Source organism: Watersipora subatra, chromosome 8, assembly GCF_963576615.1.
Source record: "Watersipora subatra chromosome 8, tzWatSuba1.1, whole genome shotgun sequence".
NCBI lineage: Eukaryota > Metazoa > Bryozoa > Gymnolaemata > Cheilostomatida > Watersiporidae > Watersipora > Watersipora subatra.
In genome coordinates this window covers 28,521,972-28,545,255 of record NC_088715.1, presented here as the reverse complement: position 1 = coordinate 28,545,255, position 23,284 = coordinate 28,521,972, and the positions used below count along the sequence as shown (strand labels likewise).

The window sequence follows — 23,284 nt, the reverse complement described above, 5'->3', positions numbered from 1 at the left end:
ATCGGCTTCTTGTTTAACTACCAACAACTAGCAAAGTACTGTTACTCAAGCTATGAGAAGCTCACAAGCTACTTCTGTAGGCGAAGTGCCAAATCTCATCAGGAGGCAGTCCTTGCTAATCAGCTGTTGCCAGCAACATGTGTTTTCCATTGTTCAGGACTCTCTCTGACAACACTAGAGTGAAACTAATAGATTTACTTTACTCAGCTTGGTGTCTTATTCCATGTCTTGTGAATTTGGCTTAGGCAGCAAATGAGGGCTTTTTAGCATTAAAGATGAACTAACCCAAAATTTTAGTTATTTAATCAGAAATTATCGGTATTTTTCTATTATTTGCGATTGTTTTTGATGTTAGAGGTGATCTGACTACCAGGATGTTTAATGTTTCAAGACTAAATTCGACAAAACTTGATCGCTGTTGACACGCTCAGATCAAGTGAAAGTGCAATTATCATGTTTATAAGTACAAAGATACCGACAGAATAACAACACGTAACGCTGTAACTTGAACACAATAGCCAATATCAACTATAGCAAAGATGTCAACTAGTGATGTCATTCGCATGTATTTTGCTTCTGATCGTTTTAATGGCGATCAATTTTAATCGATTTTAATTCTGAAACATCTTGCAATCAGATCACACCAAACATCAAAAACTATCGCAAATGATAGAACAATACTGATCCTTTCTGATAAAATCTACTTGAATTGTGTGTAAGTGCCTCTTCAATTAGTTTCAATACTAGTAAAACCAGGTAACTCTATGGTATTATATGGTAACTCTATGGTATTATAATAAACCGAGTTTCTAAACACTGTGAAGATACACCTTATATCACAAACTAAGTTACGGTACATTATATCACAACACTGTACGTACACTCATCTAAAATATAGCACTTACAAGAAACACCTATACACTCATCTACAATGCCTCACTGTATCATTGTTTTTACACTTACCAAGGGAAGAAGCTCTGAGAAAAGGTTACAACTGAAGAAAGCTCTCAGCTGTGCGCTTGTATGATTACACATATAGAAAGTTCTTGATGCAGCGGATATCTGCTGCGGCGACCGGCTTGTCTCTCTACTAAATAACTAGCGGCATCTGTCCAACTAATAACTGAATCAGTTGAGGTAGAAACTACCTGATTAACATGTTTACTCAAGCGTGTAGACAAAGCCACTGTAGCCACCCAAGCCATTGAATTGGCCATTGTTTTTACTGTACGCAAATCTTAGCCTAAGCAACCCATGTTTACCGTAAAACCTGATTTGACCGTGCCTTTATTTGAATGCCACCATAGGAGACGTGCCACCATAGTAGAAGGGCCACCATAGGAGAAGGGCCACCATAGGAGAAGGGTCACCATAGGAGAAGTGTCACCATAGGAGAAGGGCCACCATAAGAGAAGGGTTGAAACATAGAGGTCATTTATGAAGGTCCTTTATATTTGAGGGACACTTTGACATTCATCCCACTAATTAGTAATCAGAGGTACCTAACTAGGCATACTGTACTAAAGGACCAGTCTGATTTAAATGAACTTATTTTAAATATTTCAGGCCAATATTAAATGCATTGATAAAGCATCAAACACGTGAATAAACACATCTGGATTATGATTACTACTACATTGTAGCCTTGGCATTCAATTAAACTCTCCTGGGAGCATAGTTGTGTATTATACTTCATCAGAGCACTACGAGAACATACCTCTAAATTTTGGCAGATATGTCGAGCACAAAACAGTTTATCGGCAAAAAGTTTATACAGGCCCCAACATCTATTGGCTCACCCCATTTAAGAGTAACATATGAATTTTTTACAAAAATTGAATGGTGCACGGCGAAAAGAGCAAGACAGCATCCGAAAAAATGCAAGAACTATCAACTGAGGTCTATTTGCAATAGATAGTCGATGTTTAGAGTCAACTGCCAAATGATCTAATCGTCAAGGCGTTCAAGGGATGTGGGCTGACCAATATTCTAGATGGCTCTGAGGATAACAAGATTCACTGTTTCAGGTCAGACAGCCTGATTAAGACTGGACCTGAATGTCTCCAGCAATTGCTGGCATTACCAATAAAAATGACATCTAACTACTCGATGCTGATGAGGAAGTTCTAGAGAATGACAAGGACTGTTGAAATAGCGATGTATCACTAGGGATGTATCACTAGGGATGTATCACTAGGGATGTATCACTAGAGATGTATCACTAGGGATGTATCTCTAGGGATGTATCACTAGGGATGTATCACTAGGGATGTATCACTAGGGATGTACCACTAGGGATGTATCACTAGGGATGTATCACTAGGGATGTATCACTAGGGATGTATCACTAGGGATGTATCACTAGGGATGTACCACTAGGGATGTATCACTAGGGATGTATCACTAGGGATGTATCACTAGGGATGTATCACTAGGGATGTATCACTAGGGATGTATCACTAGGGATGTATCACTAGGGATGTATCACTAGGGATGTATCACTAGGGATGTATCACTAGGGATGTATCACTAGGGATGTATCACTAGGGATGTATCACTAGGGATGTATCACTAGGGATGTATCACTAGGGATGTATCACTAGGGATGTATCACTAGGGATGTATCACTAGGGATGTATCACTAGGGATGTATCGTTTGATTTTAAATAGTAAACATTTTATACTTATCAGTGATCAACATGTTCTTTTGTATGATATGTCATGTATCACATTTTTTGTTTATAATTGTGTGTTGATTGTTATTTTATCGTTCGTTATTCGTTAAATTGTTTTTTGTTAGGAATTTATGTCGTGTGTTATGTTATCGTTCGATGTTTGTTAAATTAACTTGTATTACAATTTCATGTTGGATGTTATGTTATCGTTTGTTATTTATTAAATGACATTTGACTTTTCAAAATCTTGAGCAGCTAGTTGAAAAATTGAATGATACCCTTTCAGTGAAGGTCACCTGTTTTAAGCGCCATCATAGAAAAGGGTTAAAAATAGAAGGCCATGGTTCAAACAAAGGTTTTACATTCATATAAAGGTTGCACGGTATATACGAAGTTTCTATACAGAGATGGCATAGCCAAACGCCGTCAAATGGTGTTGCAATGCCATCATGGAGACAGCTGTGTTGCTTTCATTCTCTCATGATTCAGTGTCGCTGTTTGGAAGCGAAACAACCCTTAGGATGTGCCATCGTTGTGCCATGGAAACGGCCTCAGCGACCAACGGCTTCCCACTTCTGCAGAAATTCTCCATCACAAAGGGAATACATAAGCAGCAGAGTATTCTGTTGTATCATACCTTGATGTAGCAACAACGGATGTTGACTAACTGGTATTATGTTCTTAAGAAATACAGCGGTTTCCACTAGGTTCAAAGTTTGCCAGTATGTAGGATGGTGTTCGATGCACTGATTTTGGATGAAATTTATAAATCCATCAAGCCATGAAATCTACAAGGCACCAAAGGCAACATTAGTTTCAAATTTAGAGGAAATACATTAATTCTCAAAATGCTTATGAAAGTATTTCAATTACAGAGTATTACAATTAGGTATTAAAAAGGGCAAATAAATAATATAATTATAAAACAAACCTATTGCCATCTGTGTACTTGCAGTGCTGTTAGCAAAATGTGTGATAAAAAATCAGAACTCAATAAAAGGTTTGCTCTTACAGTACTGCTCAAGCCAGTCACTGCTAGCCCTCTCAATGGGTGGCGGATTGCCAAACACTAAGAAACATACTGCTAAAGAACACAGGACTGGTCCATTCAATTTTATCAGATTACCGGCCAATCACAAACCAGGTAACACTGCCGAGGCAGAGACAATCACTATGTTTCCATGATGCGCAGTGCTTCGGAGTTGCGCTATCTCCGAATCATGGAAACAGCGTCTTCGCACTGAAATCACTGCGCACTGATCAGTGCGAAGCCAGTGCAAATTCGCAGCAAGGAAACAGCAATTGCGCAGTGGCTGCGCATAGCTCTCATGTCGTGGAGACGGATTCTTCGAGGGCCATAAACTAGTACAAAGGTTGTCCTGCTAATCTTGTTTTTTTACTATTCTTCCGATCTTCTTTCAACTAAATTTAATTATGATCTGCATTCACGAGGATGATGAGGTGATTACTTTCCTGGACTTTGTTATCGATGCCAACACTTTTCGAAAAATAGGTGGCAAGTCCTAAATTAACGTTTAAATAATATATTACTTAAAAATACTTATTAAAAATATAATACTATGTAAAAAGTGTGTTAAGATTTGTAAAACCTTGTGAATGTATATTGTAAATAAAAGTATAATGACGACAGAATCATAAAAAGACTGTTTATGACGTTCGGTATCCGTGATCATTTCTATTTCTCTATCAGGCGATTCGATTTATACAATTTCTCTTCTCTAGCTAATTTGCGGTATTTGCTGAAAACCACTGCGCAGCATGGAAACGTACAATCCCCTCGACTTCGGAGGGGGCTGCTTCGCAGTACTGCGCACCATGGAAACATAGTGAATGTGCTGAGTGGAAGAGTGAGAGTGGGTGCATTGGTCGACTTCCGGGAAAGCACTGGAGGCGGATATCCAGTTATACCATTAGAGCTAATACGAACTGTTGTAATTTTGGCCTCTGAAATATCAAAATCCTTGGAAGCAAAGGCTCTTACAAGAGTAACCAATGAAAAGCCCAGAATGTGCCCTATTCACTCATGTTCCGTTCCAAAAAAATTACTCACCAGAATGTATACATGCATGAGTGCACAATTCCCCTCATATTATGTTACACCTTTACCAGGTTACATGATATCATGTACATGGTAGGCTACATGATATCATTTTATCATGTACGCAACTAGTGTGTATATGTAAATATGTACATAAAAGGAAGTTCTATATTCCAAATATGTAGCCAGAAGGTGTTTAATCTCATAATAACAAACCTGCATGTATAGTAGTAAATGGAAGTCTAATCAAATAACATAATATATTTTGGGATTGATTAGAAGTAGAATGCTTTTTAATGATTATTAAATATAATTGCAGTCAAAGATAAGATTGCAAAATACAGTTGATTTCATAGGCTATCTCTCTGTAACATTTAGTATAAATGTTACAGAGAGATATACACAAAGTAGAACATAAACTTAAATCCTACATGTAATATAAACATGTGAAAACCAAATGAGGGTCATGCAGACATTTTACAATATGAATACTGCTTATAACTAATTTTAGTGTGACATTTCATAGAAACACTAGTGCAACATATAGACGCAGTATGTACATGCATGTAAATTATATGAATAGACATTTTGGAGCACCTCTGTTTCATTTAATTTAGAGTCATTTGACGACATCTCGCATGGCCATTGAGCTCTTCTGCTTTGGGAAATCGGTGATAGCTATGATTACCATTACTACTTTTATTTGAGCAATCTGGAGCAGAGCAGCTACTGGAAACTGCAGTATTAGATATAAATAACCAACAATATTGTGACAGCATTTCATTTACCAATCAATATGATTTATAATGTTATATCAAATAATTAAACTATCAATATTGCTACCAGTAGTATTTCACTTGAAAAATTTAAAATTAATATTTCACATGTTGCATGCTTTTATAAACTATGAAGATATATTATTTTATATGATTTATTTTGTTATAAAATATTTAATTTTAATATCCTAATCCTACATATATTTAAGTTTAATATTTATTAATTTAATAATATAGTATAATACATACTTTACAATAAAATATACTTTAATATAAATATAGTGAATAAAAATGTAATTGAATAAATTATTATAATTATTACACTGTGACTAACGCTAACTAATAAAATAAGACATGATAAAATATTATAATAGTTATATATTTATTACTCATGTATTGTATGTAGTACGCAGTAGTAATTTTAATTGTACGTAATATTATATAAAAATATAGATAAACTATGATAACGATATAAAATTATGTGTAATGTAAAATTGGTAATAAAACAATAAATATATTTATATAATTATATAATACATAAATATATATAAATGATATTTATATTTATTTTATAATATTATTTTAAAAATATATCGGCCGATACTCACTCAGTGACTGGTAACGTTTCCTCTATCTATTGAACTATTCTGTTTAATTCTGGAATGACAAACTAGATATTTGAACTTGAAATATAATGTAAATGATACAAGAGATAAGCAAAAAGGTTAATTTGAGTTAATCAGAATTTAGAAACTACTAGAGTTATGTTGGTTACGCCAACATGCAAACATGTAATAACTATGTGGTTAATCTAGCAGTCAACGATAGCCAATGTTAATGACAACGTACATTTGGATTTTAAATTAAGGCATTAGGCATAAGATTTACCTGTTATATTGACTATTAAATTGTCAATAGACTCCACAGGTATTGAATTTTTGCTCAATATACCTCAAATTATGACTAGCCTGTGAGTGGCATAGTTTATTGGAAAAAACAACTTCAGTGCCATGCTGAACTCAATAAAATACGCCGTTTTTCGCTGCCATTTCTAAGGGCTCAATGCAAATAACCTTGGACCGAGTTGCATTCACTCTCACTCATCCACTCAGACACTGTACTTTGCCTAAACATGAGCAAACCACACCACAAGATGTCACACATTGGCAACAAGCCAACTTATTATTTGATTAACCCTTTCAGTCCTAATTATTTTCCAGTTGATCGCCTGCTAGGCCTAGTTAGATGTTCAACTCGTTATTTAATAAAGTGAGTTGGATTAAATTGGGCATAAATAATAATAAATAAGAAATAAATAATAATAAATAAGAAATAAATAATAATAAATAAGAAATAAATTATAATAAATAAGAAATAAATAATAATAAGAAATAAATAATAATAAATAAGAAACAAATAATAATAAGAAATAACTAATGATAAATAAATAATAAGAAATAAGAAATAAATAATGCTGCATTCAAATAATAAATGGTTTGTTTGCAACTTGTTAGTAACATCCTTAGCTGCAAATTGGTACCAATATATGCACATCAAGTTAACTTATATGAGATGCTTTTGATGAGATTCAAATCGATATATGGTTTGGAAATCGAAATATCTATGTTGGGTAGCCACTACCAGTCAATTTCTTGGTTGATAACACTTCAATAACATATTAGAATGACAGAAAAATGTCTTAGGAGCAGCAATATGTTATCAGAAGTTACATAAGCTGAACCGGTTTTTAAATAAATAACAATCTAGTTATTTATTCAATAATAAACATTAATCTATATTAAATAAATCATATTTTTTGACTAACCACTAATCCGCAAATGTTGCAGAAACGGCCCGAAACATTACATATCGAACACCAATGTTGAATATTTTTGGCTCATTAAATAACTGACAGTTGAGCAATCTGTTGTAATGTAATGAGCGAACGGCCGCCCCTTCAAAAAGTCACTCAAACACTCTCAGCACTTGCAGCAGATAAATGACACGCCTCCATTACCGACATCATTGCTCAAAATTATATAACTTGAAAACTTTATAGACAAAATACTAGCCTGTATCTGAGAACTCCAGAAGGATTATGGTCTAAAGTGGAGACAAACCAAAAGCTAAATACATGTAGTCTGCTTAGTTGTAAGTAGTAGGGGAGAGGGAGAGAGGGGGAGAGGGAAAAGGGAAAGAGAGAAATGGAAAGAGAAAGAGAGATAGAAAGAGAGAGATAGAAAGAGAGAGATAGAAAGAGAGAGATAGAAAGAGAGAGATAGAAAGAAAGAGATAGAAAGAGAGAGAGAGAGAGATGGAAAGAGAAATGGAAAGAGAGAGAGAGAGAGAGAGAGAGAGAGAGAGAGAGAGATGGAAAGAGAAATGGAAAGAGAGAGAGAGAGAGAGAGAGAGGAGAGGAGAGGAGAGGAGAGGAGAGGAGAGAGAGAAGAAGAGGGAGGGAAAGAAAGTGAGAAGGAATAAAGGAGAGAAGGAGAAAGAAGTAGGGAGAGGTAGATAGGGATAGTGAAAGGGTGTGAGAGGGAGTGAGGGAGATGTGGTAGTCTAAGAAACTATAAAGAGCAAAAGATATACGTATAGATATTGTTTTCTACGCCTCTGTGTACGTGTAATTGGATCACTAAGCAAGGTTGGAATCAAGTTTTAACCGAGCAAGTCTTTTGGTGAAAGGTTTTTTGTATTACTCTATATAGAAGGCTTTTGCTTCTTACAACCTTCTTAGAACTTACTACATTATTTTTATCCTGAAAGGTTAACGTAAGAAAGAAGGACTAAACACAACAGACTGTAGATTATTGTCTAAGGCCGTCTAGCAGCCAAATGGCTTTATTAAAAAATCCAACCCATGAAGAAATGCCATGTCTGTACTCCCCACGACCTTCAATAACTTCCTGGTAGAGTGCATATTCTAACCCGCATGGCCGTTTACATTTAATTAACAATTGCATTATGAATAACTGCAGTGTTTAAACCATAACTGTCACGTGCAACTTTTATCATATTTGCTAGGTAAATCAGCCACGCCAATTCCGATTTTGTACTCAAAATAAAGATTGGTCCACTAACCTTCGAAGTCATTTAGGCTTTTTTGAAGCGTTTCAATATCCGTTTCGAAAACAACACAATCGGCATTACAAGCTCTGCCCATAAATATGTGACGAAACCTAGCTTTTTCAGGAACGGAAGTTAGGAATGTTTAGTCCGATTTAGAATAATAGAAATGGGTGTCTTAAAACCTATTATTATCTAAATCCAGCCTGTAAAATAATTTCAGTTTTTTTATGAAAGGTATATAAACTATTTAAAATTGCTCGTAGCTTGTTACACGATGTTTAAATAGGTTGAACGCCGAAGAAAATGAGCTCAAAAAACATGGTTTTATCACAGGCTAGCGTTGTTATCACGCTTTTTTAAATATGCAATGCTAAATAGCTTATATACCTTTCAGAAAAGACTGATATTATTTTTAAGGCTGAATTTAGATATTAATGGATTTTAAAACACCCTTTTCTATTATTCTAAATTGGTCTAAACATCCCTATGTAACTTCTGCTCCTAAAAAGCTAGGTTACGTCACGTATTTATGGGCGGAGCTTGTTGTGCCGATCGTGTTTTTTTCGAGACCGAAATAAAAACGCTGTAAAAAAGCCTTCATTACTCTGAAAGTTAGTGACCTAATCTTTATTTTAAGTACAAAATTGGAATCAGCATGTTTGATTTAATCAGTAAATAGGATAAAAGTTGTATGTGACAGTTATGGTTTAATATAGCTATGATCTCATTGATGGGCTTTAAGCAACTGTGATAGTGGGTTATTCCAACTTTGCTATTCTAAGGGGTCTTTATGTGAAAGCCCAGTGTTGTAACGAATTGTTTACTCGAGTTCCAAATTATAAATTCTATTTGTTAAAGTGTCACAGGCAAATGTATCGTATAGAAAACTGACTGAAATGACTGACACAAATGAAGGAGTATCATTTGCTTATATATATAAACCTATGCATGACATGAGCCAAGCACAAGATGCAGAAAGAAACAATAACATTATATTTTTGTTTCAGACACATAGAGACAGAGGCAATAAGCAAGGAAAGATAAATGTCCTTCGTATAAACAGGTCTTGCTATTCGAGGTGACATGTTATGACGTCAGAAGTTACATTGGCATAAGAATATATATTTAGTGTACGTCAATGGCCGGCTTTGAATTTTAAGATGATATTGTTTCACCATCTAGTGTTATATGTACATATAAATAAAATAAAGTTCGTTAGCATTAATATAAGTTGGACCAATTGTCATTTAGCTTTGACATGAGAACGGAAGGATGCTAATATGTAGAGGTCATGGTTTGGTAGGGATGGCTTGAATATCGGTTGTCGTTGAGATATACTTATCTCACACAATACAATAGTTAAATGAACACATACACTGTACTCTGTAAATCTATTAAAGTGAAAGCTGAAAATTATATAATAGGTATTTCAGTTAACTTTGATTATTAATGGATGTTTCAGCTTCATAAATTGATCCTTTTTGGAACTAGGATACAATATTGCCAAATACGCAGCCTCTATACTAGTGAAACCTTTGCTCTTTTAGTCTTTGGTTCAAAGAAATTCTGATCTGCTTATGTAGAGCTCCCATGGCTGTTTCCTTTTATTAACCTCATATAGAGCTTCCTTCCACTTTTGTGGCTTTTGAGACCATTAGCCCAGAGACACAGCCATATGCTAACTTTGTGCCGGCTATTGTCATCCTTTGCGAAGTTCATCAATTACAGACAATTCTTTAGTGACCTCATCTTCTGACAGATAATACATGTGGTTGACTAGTTGAGAACACCTACTTATCCATGACAGGTCATACATGTAATCTTTCTTCATGCCTGTGAAAGGTTTATGAGTGTTTGTTTATTGTTATTTCAGACATCTGAAAGAAACAAAGTAATATCAATATAGTAAATGTGTTTTCTGATATAAATACTGTAGCTTTTTATTTCTTCAAATTACAATAATAATAAACCATATGCATATTTCATATGCAGAGATTATAACAGTTATAAAGAAACGAGTTACTTGTGACTAGATATGAGTCATACTGTGACAATATCAACCATTGCTAACTTGAGCACAGGAATACATCTTAGGTTCATCATATTATTAAAGTGCAATCTTTACAGAGTTTTTGTAATCTTTAATTTATAATTGTACTCAAAAAACTAAAAAGACAAATTGTTTACATGCATTTGTAGCAATACCTAATGACAAATAGTAAATTGGTTTTTAGTATTGAGATGGGCCGTGGCTTAGACCCACTGTGACCATCTGTGCTATAGTAAGACCGGTGTCTGTCTGTTTGTCCTGCCATTCGTCAGACCATTTGAAGCGAGGGTTTGAAGTTTGAATAATAAGGTGCTTAGTGTGGTACTCAGATCCATAACATTTGATTTAGTTGTCCAACACTTTAACACCTGTGCTAATCAACCGCTTTTTTTACATTCCAGAATACTTGTGCACATTGCTGTTCTTTGTTTCCATGGCAGGAAAAGTGAACAAAACCAATCTTTATTGTAATGAGCCAGTCTACCATCTGGCCGAAGTCACATTGGGTTGTCGAGATGTAAGCATTTGAACTTGGACATTCAGCTTTACTGCCAGACATACTACCTCCTGATCCACTCAAACACCTTACTGCATTTCAGAATAACTCTGCAGGTACTTAATACCCTCACGATCTTGCAAGGCACACTGGATTTGCTTTACTGTAATAAAAACTGTATTCATCTATCTGTTTGAAGTGATAACTTGAGGTTGAGAAAAGATTGCTTTTTACAGGGTTAGAACCCAAAACCCTTTCCTCAGACACCTGGCATGATACCACCTGCACCAGTCATTCGCCTTCCAGTATTTTTAAATTAATGTGCATATATAAATTCTGTGTAGGGCCTACTTTATTGGCACACCTGACAATCTCTCACAGCACACTAGACTGTCAGGGCACCAGTGGATATATAAAACTTTCATGTGCTAGTCTTATAATCATGCGACCAGAAACTATATAAACATATTAGGTTTTATCTCCCCTGCTACTCACTCCCCCCCCCCCCCCTATGCTCTACTCAGTCTATTGTATTGCGTTTACCTTTGCTTGTTATTGTTTCTACATTCTACTACCTGTAGCTCTACTACCTTTGAATAGTTGTATTATAATTGCGGCAATGAAGAAGTCATGGTTCAGTGGTTAGGGCTTATGATCAGCATGATGGTTTGCATCACACAAGTACAATGGGTGTAATTAGGAAGAGAGTCCTATCACAATTTCTTCTGTGATACACCAGTTCAAATCTATAGATCAGACTCTGTGAAGTCCTCAATGGCTTCCTTACAAAGTACCAGACTATATTCATCTCGTGGGTTTCATATTATTTGCAGCAAAAAAACTGCATTTTGTAATATTTTAGAATTGTGTTCATTCAGTCAAAGTTTGAATTTATAGTGTAGCTACTAACAGTGCTGATCTTTATTTAAACAGAATAAATGCTCGCTTACCCTTTTTGCTCTTCATTGGCTGTATTTGGTGTGGGTGATCTCAGCCTGGTTGGACAACTCCTAAATATCAAACTGCTGTTGACCAAACAGTCCTTATTGAAAATGTGCATTCTTGAGTATCTAATCAGATATAATCAGATGTGGCACACTTATACAATTAAACAAAAGTTTTAAGATTGTCAATTCCACCTGACAGTGCTTGAAGTGATCCTGCTTCATGCACATTTCATAAGCCGTAGTGAGTCTGTTCATATAACACTTCCCTCACATAAGAATCTGCTAACTTCACAGATTATCACTGCTACTATAGTGAGTATTATTCTTCAATTTTGAAGACTAATCTTTACTATAATTAAGAGTGATATTAATAAGGAAATGACTGACTGGTGGAAGCAGTAGAGTGACAGTCTAGCAAACTGAGTGTGATGAGTTCAAGCCCCACTACAAGCAATCTTTTACGAAGCACTGTAATTACTGCCTATATATCTCCTTCAATGTGCAGTTTTAAATAAGATTATAGTATCAGAGTTTAGTAGTCTTTACTATAATAATAGCCGTGTTTAATTGTTTGTCTGTTCGCAGCCTCACTCGGAGCATTAGACAAAGATATATATATATATATATATATGTATATATATATATATATATATATATATATATATATATATATATATATATATATATATATATATATATACACATCAGATTAACAAACAATGGTTTCACAATAACAAATTAACCTGAGTTTAAGAAGGTCAAGAGACCATGAAAATATGTGGTTTATGTAAACATTGTCTCCATCTATGAATCAGTTTATGTCCATTGAATTACATCCTAACATAACACATAACAATTATGTAACATAAAGCAGAATATATCTGTGTTGTTATACATCATTAGACATGAAAAGTGGCCAATTGTTCATTATGACCTTATAACCTTAATGCATAGTTTATAATGACAGGCAAATTTGATCTTGCTAGGCATTTTATTAAATGAGACCTCCAATCTATTCTGCGCTCAAATCATCATCAGATATCCAATGCAGTTGGTCAGAAGACCTTGCTTTATAAAGTTTATATTTATACATATCAATGAATCAATAAGTGGAAACTATATTGACTCGAGTAAGATAGTATTTGCTGGGAAAACAGATTTGTATCACACAACTACAGGCAGCCACAGACAATCTTAGAAAGAATTCGTCACTCACTCCTTATAATTGACCTACCACGCTTTCTGGACATAACTCTCCCATATTTCTCCTTGGAACTTGACATTTTTTATTGAACAGTTAAAAATTATGGCAACAATCTCAAGTTTTATTTGATAAGTTAAAAAAGTGCTAACTTAAGTAGTTTTATTGAGGTAAAATTTATCATTCTTTTATAACTGGATAAACGAGTTTTTAAATTAAGAGGCAGGCTAATTGCCGAAGGCTTACAGTGGATAGAAAGCAAACTATTTATCGGCGGCTGCGAGATCAATGCCCGCTCTTCCTAGGATTAGACAACAGTTAGGTCTGGCAGACGTATTTGTTTGTGGATCGGCTTCAGTGCAGCTTGCTGAAGGCCTACAGGTACATCTAATATCAGACATCGAGAAGCAGAGCAGAGGAGATGGCTGTGAGTTTGTTTCACTTCTTTATGTTATTTTGCGTTGAGCTATTTGTTGAAACAACCAGAATTCCAACATTTTGGTTTGGTCTTAATAATAATAATAATAAGAGATATTTCAGTTTAATCATTTTACTAGTTGTAAACTGGAGAGTGGAACTATTGGTAAGTGATTTAAAGACTATTCATCTAGATTAGATTAGCTGATTGCACAAGTTGCTTTTCACGTTTGGCAATAGGGATGCGTTGGAAGACAGGGGAGAGCTAATAAATGTCATAGGTTATAAATAACACAAAGTTGGCAGCGAGCAGCAAAGCAGGCAGCTGACTGACCGACGAGGACTGCGTTGGTTTATTTTCTGGTAGGTTTCAATGACGGAATATTTATTATTTTACACAGTGTATTTATTAGACTAACACAACCACAAATCACTTGAAAAGTAGCTTATGATATGCGCAAAGAGTTACCCTCTCCTGTATAAAATGACAATATCAGTAAAACTGTGTTCTGATAGTTGATACATTTGTCTGTCTGTAATGAGGAGCTTACAGGCCACAATGTAGGTCAACTACAACTTACACTGTGTGTTGATTACTGTGTAGGTGCATACTAGTCATTCATAAATGTGCCATACAGAAGTAGAGTTCTGCTGCATGTACTTTTGAAACAAAGTCTTCAAATCTACACGTCGACTTCAACTATCATAATTTAGTTGGCGTGTTTGATAGTCAACAACTTTCTAAAGTAAATAAGCCATCAACACCCATTTGATCAACTTCAATAATTCTGTATTTTACATTTTTATTATTTTGTATTTATATATCACAAAAGTTGTCAATAAACTGCAAATTATAACATTTAAAATCAGTTTCGAGGTAGGCATCGTTTTGATACATGTCTACAGCAATCAGTAATATGGAGATAGTTCATGGTTAGCTTTGTCTCTGGGTCATCCATCTATTCAAGAGCCCACTCACCTTTAGATTGTTCTCCATGTCGGAATCTTACAGTTTGAAGCATTCACTGTGCAACCTACAGTCTGTAACCAGGCAAATAAAGAGCAACATTATAAATAAGGCTTTCTTGACTTTTTTTGAGTATCAATCAGTCGCTCATTTATCTAAAAGTGTCGGTTAAACTCAAGAAAGAGAGTTGATATTTTATAGCAAAAGAAATTGTCTGCTGACATTGAAAAAGTTCTATAGCAATAGACAAACCGCTCTGACATGCTCAATTGTAATTTTTAGGCTGCCACCCTTTCTGTGTTACTTGCCTAAATAACATGTCTAAAACTATAGTCAGGTACCAACTAGCAAAATGCCTTTAAAATAAACTTTAACAAAATGAGCCAAATATAAAAGTTTGAGGGAGAAAAGCAAGGAGAAAGTTTTGATACATGTAGGGGAGGAGTAGGATACATTTGCCTCCAAAAGTGCTAATAATTTGTAATCTGAATATATTCTGCCGAAAATGCCAAAAAAACTCCTTATTTCATGTCGCCATGAGTTAAAGCATTTGATACAATATGGCATTACATGTACAATAAAGGCATTTAACTCATGCACAAAAACATTTGATGAAAAGTGAGTTTTAAAAGTGTGGCTCATGTATTCTTTGAAAGAGGATACATGAGCCGGTACGGAGGATACATAGTCCGCTGCCCTAGGATATTTGGACATTCAAGATATTCTTATCCTCTACTTCTTCTTCGACAGCTTTTCTCATCATATTCTCGATCACCGCTTCTCTGTCTGTTTTCTTTTTGTAAAATTGGGGCATGATTATCTGACATAATAAAAAAATAGGATAGATGTACCACCTTCCCAATCTTCGAGGTATATATCTGCATTCATGTAGAATACTTGGACCGCTCGGTCGCCTATTCTACCATGACTTGGCCCATGTGTCCTCAGTCAAAACATTAGTAATTTGATAATTTTTGGGATTAAACAGTTTTAAATGTTTGTCAAAATGCATTGATTGGCTCATTTAATGTTCAACTTTAGTATAAAATTAAAATCCATAACATTTTTTTAATAATTACAAAGACCCAACCAGCATTGACTTACTAGAAATAGTCAAAGTTTGCAAACATAAGGGACCTCACCTGCAGCTCTTTGTATGAATGTTTAAAATTGTTAAAATTGGCAACCGTGGGTTCTTTGTTGATTGACTAAAAAGATTATTGCAGTGGAAAACATTCACAGATAACACAACTCCTACAATAAGGAGTAGCCTAGATATCCTGTGTGACCATCTATCTTACTCCTCCCCTATGTATATATAACAGTAATATGGAGATAGTTCGTGGTTAGCTTTGGCTCTGAGTCATATATTCAAGAGGCAATCACCTTTAAATTGTTCTCCATGTCGGAAGCTTACAGTATGAAGTAGTGCTGGGCACGAGTACTCCTTGGTCAACGGGTTTAGACCGGCCCCTTCTGTTCAGGTTTTTCGAGTTTCGGGTAGCTAGTAGTGCTAGGCTCGGGTATTTCTTTGCCTACGGGTTCTTCGGGTATTGGGTTTGTTGATATGGATTTTATGTTTAAATTTCTAAACAGACATATCTTCAAATTTACAAAGCAATTATATTTATTTTCAATTTATTTATTATTTTTCACAGTTTTTATCGACTGGCATTCGTACTCGCAGCGTTAACAGTCAAGATAGTCTGGGGCCACAGGGCATTTTCGTGTCAACAGGTGGCAAAAGATAGGGTCTATGGTAGCTTAATACTCAAGCATGTTTTTAACCTAGTCATTATTAATCCGGTCTCCTACTATTTTAGTTGATAAGCTAGGAGTAACTGGCTATTAAATTACCCCAATAGCAATTAGGTTTGTAGTATGTCTCTGGTCAGCCGAATGACCGGAGACATACTACATTGTTGTTACCACATTGTTACTACCGTTGGTAGTAACAATCGAAAACTGTAATTCACTATTGATACCGATTTCCCAAGCTATCTATCATGGATTGTATAATTCACTATAATCAAATACCACAGTCAATGGATTGAGAGTTTTTTAACGAACTACCACGCTCAACACTGCATCTTTATGGCCAGCCTCATTCTACAAGTCTAGCCGATGCCAGATGCAGGTTGTTCTCACCAAGGGCAATCTTATGAGAAAACCCTTCCACCAAGAGGCTTCTCTCCGTCAGCATTTAATAAGGATCAATTACCAAGCAGCATTATGGCAGTGGCAGTTCAGCCATTAATCATGCCACCAGATCCCACAAACCCTGGCTAGAGTAAAGACGATGATGGGAATTCTGTGCAATGCTTTCCTAGTGAGCATAGAGCTATTCCCAGGCAGTTTGTCTAATGGACCAGTTGCCCATGCAAAACGAGTTTGTACAAGTCTATGTGGCTGGTTTAGTGTATCAAGACTTCTGGTGGCTGGCTAATTCAAGACTGTTTTATTTTTACATTACAAGCAATATATATGTGTATGCAAGTCATCAATGATTCACCATAGTGACGATTTCAGGTGCAAAGACAACAGCACCGAGAAACAAACATATTGCCACATTATTGCAATTGTTGACAGTATGATTCAGGTGGCATACTTATGACCCTGATACACTACATCCCTTACCAATTTTACAAAATTGAAAGCTTACGTAATACAGGTACATAGGCTACAAAGGAGGATATGACAATTTTTGACAATTCAATAAACATATAAACATATTCCTTCCTTTTCTTCCAAAAGCAGAAATATTCACATGAAACATATGCAAGATCTGTTGAGAAGTTCACACAGTACTAACTCAAATTCTGGCTGGACTAAACTAGAAACACTACACACAGTAGATAGCAGAGAGACATCACACACAGTGAATGGCTGAATAACGTCACATTTCAAAATTGAGCAAACATTGCTGACTGGCTAACTGACTAGTAGATTTACTGGCTAAGCTGACTGACTTAAAACAGGGAATCGTCGTCCTCGTAGTCAAATAATTTCTGTGCCTTCTCAACAGCTCTGATGTTATTCTTTGGGCAGGCAGGGGCTTTTGCTAAATGACCGTTGCCCCCACATTTAAAACATGTGCGCCCTTTTGCTGGGCACTTGTGGTTAATCCGTTGCTCTAAACCACAATCACCACAGATTGCTTGTCCTTGCTGAAACAATTCCTCTTGACTGCATTCATTTCAGATTTCACATCTGGAAGTGTAATCTGCTCTATAGCGACCTTGGCATTTGCTTCTTGCAATAACACAGTAATATCAGTTAGCTTTGATTCCTCAAGTGCGATCAGCTTTGACCTCAGCATTGTGTCCCGCATGCCACGTAGAAATTGTTCCACTAGGTTGACGTCCAGACTACTGGCAAACTCACATTGGCGAGCTGTCCTTTTCAAGCGGCTGACATATTCATTGAGATTCTCACCCGAATTCTGTCTCATCTCTCTGAATGAAAGTCGTTCCACCAGCCAGTGCTTTGACGTACCAAAGTGCTTGCATACAAGGTCAACTAGGCCACTGTATGTCAAATCCTTAGGCTTCTGTGGGGCTGCCAGATCTCGTATTGTATCGTATTGATAGCCTTTCAAGCCCATGAGCAGCATGTGCTGACGAGAGTCTCCCGTAACCTTGTTCACAGCAAAATATATCTCCAACCGCTCCAAATATGACTCAACACTCGTAGAGTTGTCAAATTCTGGCAAATTAGCCATGGCTTTATTATCTGGCATCCTCGTCGCCAATTTAGTGTATCAAGACTTCTGGTGGCTGGCTAATTCAAGACTGTTTTATTTTTACATTACAAGCAATATATATGTGTATGCAAGTCATCAATGATTCACCATAGTGACGATTTCAGGTGCAAAGACAACAGCACCGAGAAACAAACATATTGCCACATTATTGCAATTGTTGACAGTATGATTCAGGTGGCATACTTATGACCCTGATACACTACAGCTGGGTAGACTGCAGCAATTAAACGATCGAGGGGATTGAAGATGGTATTCAGATAGAGAGCGATGATGAGCTTCAAGATTATAATTATGTAATAGCTTTATTAACACTTCCAAGGCTGCCTGGCTATTACATAACACGTCTCAGTCAGCTAAGCGCTTTGCTCTACTTTGCATTACCAGCACAATCATCTTTTTTGCTTTCACTACTATGTTCTATATATCATTTGAAAGCCAAAAGCCTCCTCTTTCCATTGGTACCAAAGGTTATACCTCTGATAAAGAAGTCTAAGGCACACAGTCTGTATAACTCAAGTCCTAATTTGCACATGAAACTAGTGCGTAATTTATATGCTAGCAGAATGAATTCAGTATAAATTTAGCTGTATACTTTATTATATATACTGTAGAACGCAAGCTATAGTTACTGTCATAATCACCACCTTTAGCAAAAGTATTAACACAATTTACAATAACATGGAAGATTATAGAATACATAAAGAACATAGATGGTAAAAACATAGATCATAAAAGATGAAAATATTATTGTGTAAAACGGCTGTTAGGGCGATGGTATGGATGAAAGCAAGCTACACACAGAGCCATGGAACACTCTTTACATAACCAAGAAGTTTCTTTTCTTGGCTTCTTCCCATCAGGACCCGCCTTAGATGAACAGTGTGCACAACGAAGTGTAGGCAACTGCTTATGTTCTGTAGGCGGTATGCGGATAGGAAAGTGATCACCAGGTCTGTTCCTCACTGGTAACTGAGCCGCTGATGGTGTTGTCACATATTCAACTTGTGTAGACAACTCGTTGGCAAGAGAACACAGGTAGCTAGAAAAAGCTAACTTACACCCAGGATTAGAAATCCGGTGCATTTTGTAGCAGTTGATAAGAAGAACAGCTTTTTCCATCATTTCATCTGCCTGCGTATGAAAGGATAATAAGATGCCATCTGATCGTGCTTGTCTACACCTGCCTTGTTCTTATTATATGTGACTACTGATGCTGGCTTTAAAGTCTCATGATTGCCATACCGAGGCCCTTGAGTGTTAGTATTGATCATGGCATCTTCATCTACAGTTGACAATGTGTATACATCTCGAACATCTTTCCACATAGTAGCCAGTATGTCTCCACACTGCTTGGTGATGCGTTCACCCTTTTTGAGCTTTTTATTTTTGAATTCTATTGGAAGGTGTTTACGATTTTTATTTACTGTACCAACAGGATAAAAATCCATCTCCCGTAACTTCTTGAATATTACAGATGAACTGTAACGCCTATCCATGAACACTCTATGACCCTTGATGGAAAATGGACCCAAGACACGTGTCAGCAGCGCTTCTACCGTGTTATCGCCAGTAGCTGTGTACACCTCCATGTTGCAGACAATGCCACTAGTGGATTCACATACACACTCTACTCTCAAGCCATACTTGTTAGGCTTATTCTTCATATAAACTCTGAAATGCACCCTACCATGGAAAGGACAAATAGCTTCATCAACGGTGATACTTGCACCAGGCTTGTACAAAGAACCGAACTTGGGTATCAAGTGGTCATAGAACGATTTGATTTTATACAAAGGGTCATGGTTAGAATCACCACGTCTGGCATAATTTTCATTGTCATTTAGATGTAGGTATCTCAAGATGCGCTTGAACTTGTCTCTACCTAGGCCAATAGCATTTGGAAATGTGGAATGCATGACAGCATTAGTGCTGAAGTAATCATCTATGGTAGGTTTGTGAACTAAGCACATGTGGATCACCATAGCAAAGAATTGGTGCAGGTCATCAAAAGTGATAGGCTTCCATATCTTTCGATCAGTGTCAGTAAGAGTTTGATTGGCATAACGGTTGATCTCACCTTTTAGTAGCTGAAAGAATGTGCGGTCATATATTGCACGGAAAGAATTCATTATTGAGCAGCCAGGAGCTAGCTCTGAGGTGTTCAGACCTGAAGTGGAACCGTCAAACCTGTCCAAATGCCTTGGAGAAGGATTTACCCAAACAAACTCAGCTGCTGCCCTACCAGCCCATCCTCTAGTGCTCCTGACACCACGTCTTGCATTACTTCTGGTACCATGACTTCTACCATGAGCATGAAAACCTCTGCCTCTTCCTCTCCTAGTACTTACTAGACTCACACCTAACAGAGCCCACAGAATTTAGAACACACACAAGTCTGCGCATAGATGAGTCATGTAGATTGACATCAAGCATTTGCAGAAACAATAATTCTTTTTAACAAAGAAATCATGCAGGATCATGAATTTCACAATGAAAGCACAGTTGTGCTAACATACCATCACCAGTAGCAGATACAGTAGGAATAACAGGGTCAGCATTCTCATCAGATTCTGATAGCGCACCATCAAAATTAATCTACCTGTCCTGATCAAGTGTGACATCTCCAACTGTATACTCTATATATGGGTATGCATATTGAGTAATCAACACAAAGTAGCCCACACAGGTCTTCCAGTCTAATCTATCATGCTCATTCTAAGAGAAGCAAACATAAGGTATTAAAAAAATTGAAACGCAGAGCAATATGATGTAATCTGATGATAAATTTATATTTTATTTATTATATACTTATTATATTACTACTAGTTACTCTATTTATCAATTATATACTTATTATATTTACTACTAGTCACTCTATTTATCAATTATATTATATTTACTACTAGTTACTCTATTTATAAATTATATACTTATTATATTACTACTAGTCACTCTATTTATCAACAGTATATATATTATATTACTACTAGTTACTTTATTTATCGTATTACTATATTATTCTATTTTCTTTACGTAATTTGTACAGAGATTTTGTTCGTTACGACGACTGAAATAAGGTTCTAACACATAAATGAAAGCTAAAAATACTTACCTTCATCACTGTCACTATCTGACTCGACTTCACTCCCACTATCATTGATAATTTCCTGAAAAATGTCCTCCATAGATCGACGCGATGTTTTTCGAGTAGCGGCCATTTTGAAATAAAAACGGGTGTTACAATACTGGAATTTCCAAAGCGCAAGATGGTTGTAAAATCGCGGTACTGAGGGGAAACAGCTACAGGACCGATACTAAAGGCTTCTAGTTTATGATTGGGCCAATTACAATCTTCTAGGAAATCCGTTTTGTAAGAAAACTATCATGTGACTCGATCGCGACTATATTCGTCGCTAGGCAACCACGATGAAACCGTTCGGACGAGTGTTCTCGTCGCTAGCCTTCTAAGTGTTAAACACTTTGCAATATGCTTTCTAGAATCTATTGAAAGTTTTCGATGTATCATGATAAACAGACTGTGCACCTAGGTAAACATGCTATATCCTATAATAATCATACAATGTACCAAGATACACATACAAAGTTGTATAATATTAATTAATCATGCAAAAAATTGGTTGTCATCGAACATACTGCAGACATATTGTTTTAACTCGTTACCAGTACTATAAATCTAAAACTAAGCAAAAAATTTCGCATGTAAATGCCAGTTAAATAAAAAGTAAATAACATGTACCAACGGAAAGTACTAAAAGAAACATAATAAATATTTTATGCTTGTCACATGTTGGCCAGCAATGTAATAATTTAATTTTAAAAAATTAAACATTCGTTAGTTGGTCTGCGTCACAACCAGTGTATCCAATGAGGTATACAGTATAGCCTGTCAATCAGCAACTGTTCTGGTCCTATTGTAAAAAGTATGTAGAGGGTTCCTGGCAGACCAGTGGCTAAGCTGACGGCGAGATATGTCTGTCATATTGAGTCTCTGGCGGCTGACTACAAAGTAAAGAATCACATCCATTACAGACAATAAGTTCAAAATACAAAATTGTCATATAGACATATAAGAGCTTATGTTTATGGTGCAATAAGTGTACATCATAACCTATCAGAAAACCGATCTATCAAAGCATGTAACTATAAATTTAAAACTTTCTTAAAAATAGGAAGAGGTACAGGACTGATTTGGATATGTAGGCAATATGCATAGCCCTACATGAAAAACATAGATAGACACCATTTGGCTCCTGCCGCAACAATATTTAGTTAACTCATATGTCACATACTTCTGTAAGGTAATAATTGATATGTGAGCACTATAACAATACAATATAATGCAATAAATTAAAATACAATGAAATATGTATCAATAAATAATATCGCACAACATAATGCAACACATAAATCCTATAACACAATTCAATGCAACGCAGTTCAATACAACACAGTTATTATAATACGATACACAAGAATAAAATGTAATAACACAATAATACAGTATAAGTTCTGCATGACATAATATAATAATTTAAAACTAACCAAACCATCAGTAAAATAATAATCATACAATTGCATGAAGGTACTACACTCTGTGTTAAAATTGGTTTGACGTTTCTAAAAGCATTACAGTCTCCAATTTTATAAATAGGCGAGCTAAGTCTTAATAATGATCAGCAGAGGCATGCTATATAACAAATAATCCAATATTACTGGTTTACTACAAAAATATACAATAGGTATTCTATTTATGAAGCCCAATAATATAAGTCTAGCTAATACATGTAATGTTATGTAGTGCTGCTGTCTTAGCCTAAACAAATTAAACAAGTTGCATTAA

At 35.8% G+C, this 23,284-nt stretch overlaps 2 protein-coding genes across 2 annotated transcripts; both read right to left on the bottom strand.

The window, feature by feature from the left end:
- Nucleotides 1-17,793: 17,793 nt before the first annotated feature.
- On the bottom strand, nt 17,794-18,399 carry LOC137402423 (uncharacterized). Its single transcript, XM_068088922.1, has one exon. It carries the CDS (start codon nt 18,397-18,399, stop codon nt 17,794-17,796), a length of 606 nt encoding a protein of 201 aa, XP_067945023.1.
- A 1,142-nt stretch (nt 18,400-19,541) lies between these two features.
- LOC137402422 (piggyBac transposable element-derived protein 4-like) lies at nt 19,542-21,641 on the bottom strand. Its single transcript, XM_068088921.1, has 3 exons — nt 21,536-21,641; nt 20,940-20,993; nt 19,542-20,782 (listed from the first exon to the last, which is right to left on the bottom strand). The coding sequence occupies exons 1-3, from the start codon at nt 21,639-21,641 to the stop codon at nt 19,542-19,544; spliced, it is 1,401 nt and encodes a 466-aa protein (XP_067945022.1).
- Between the last annotated feature and the right edge of the window lie 1,643 nt (nt 21,642-23,284).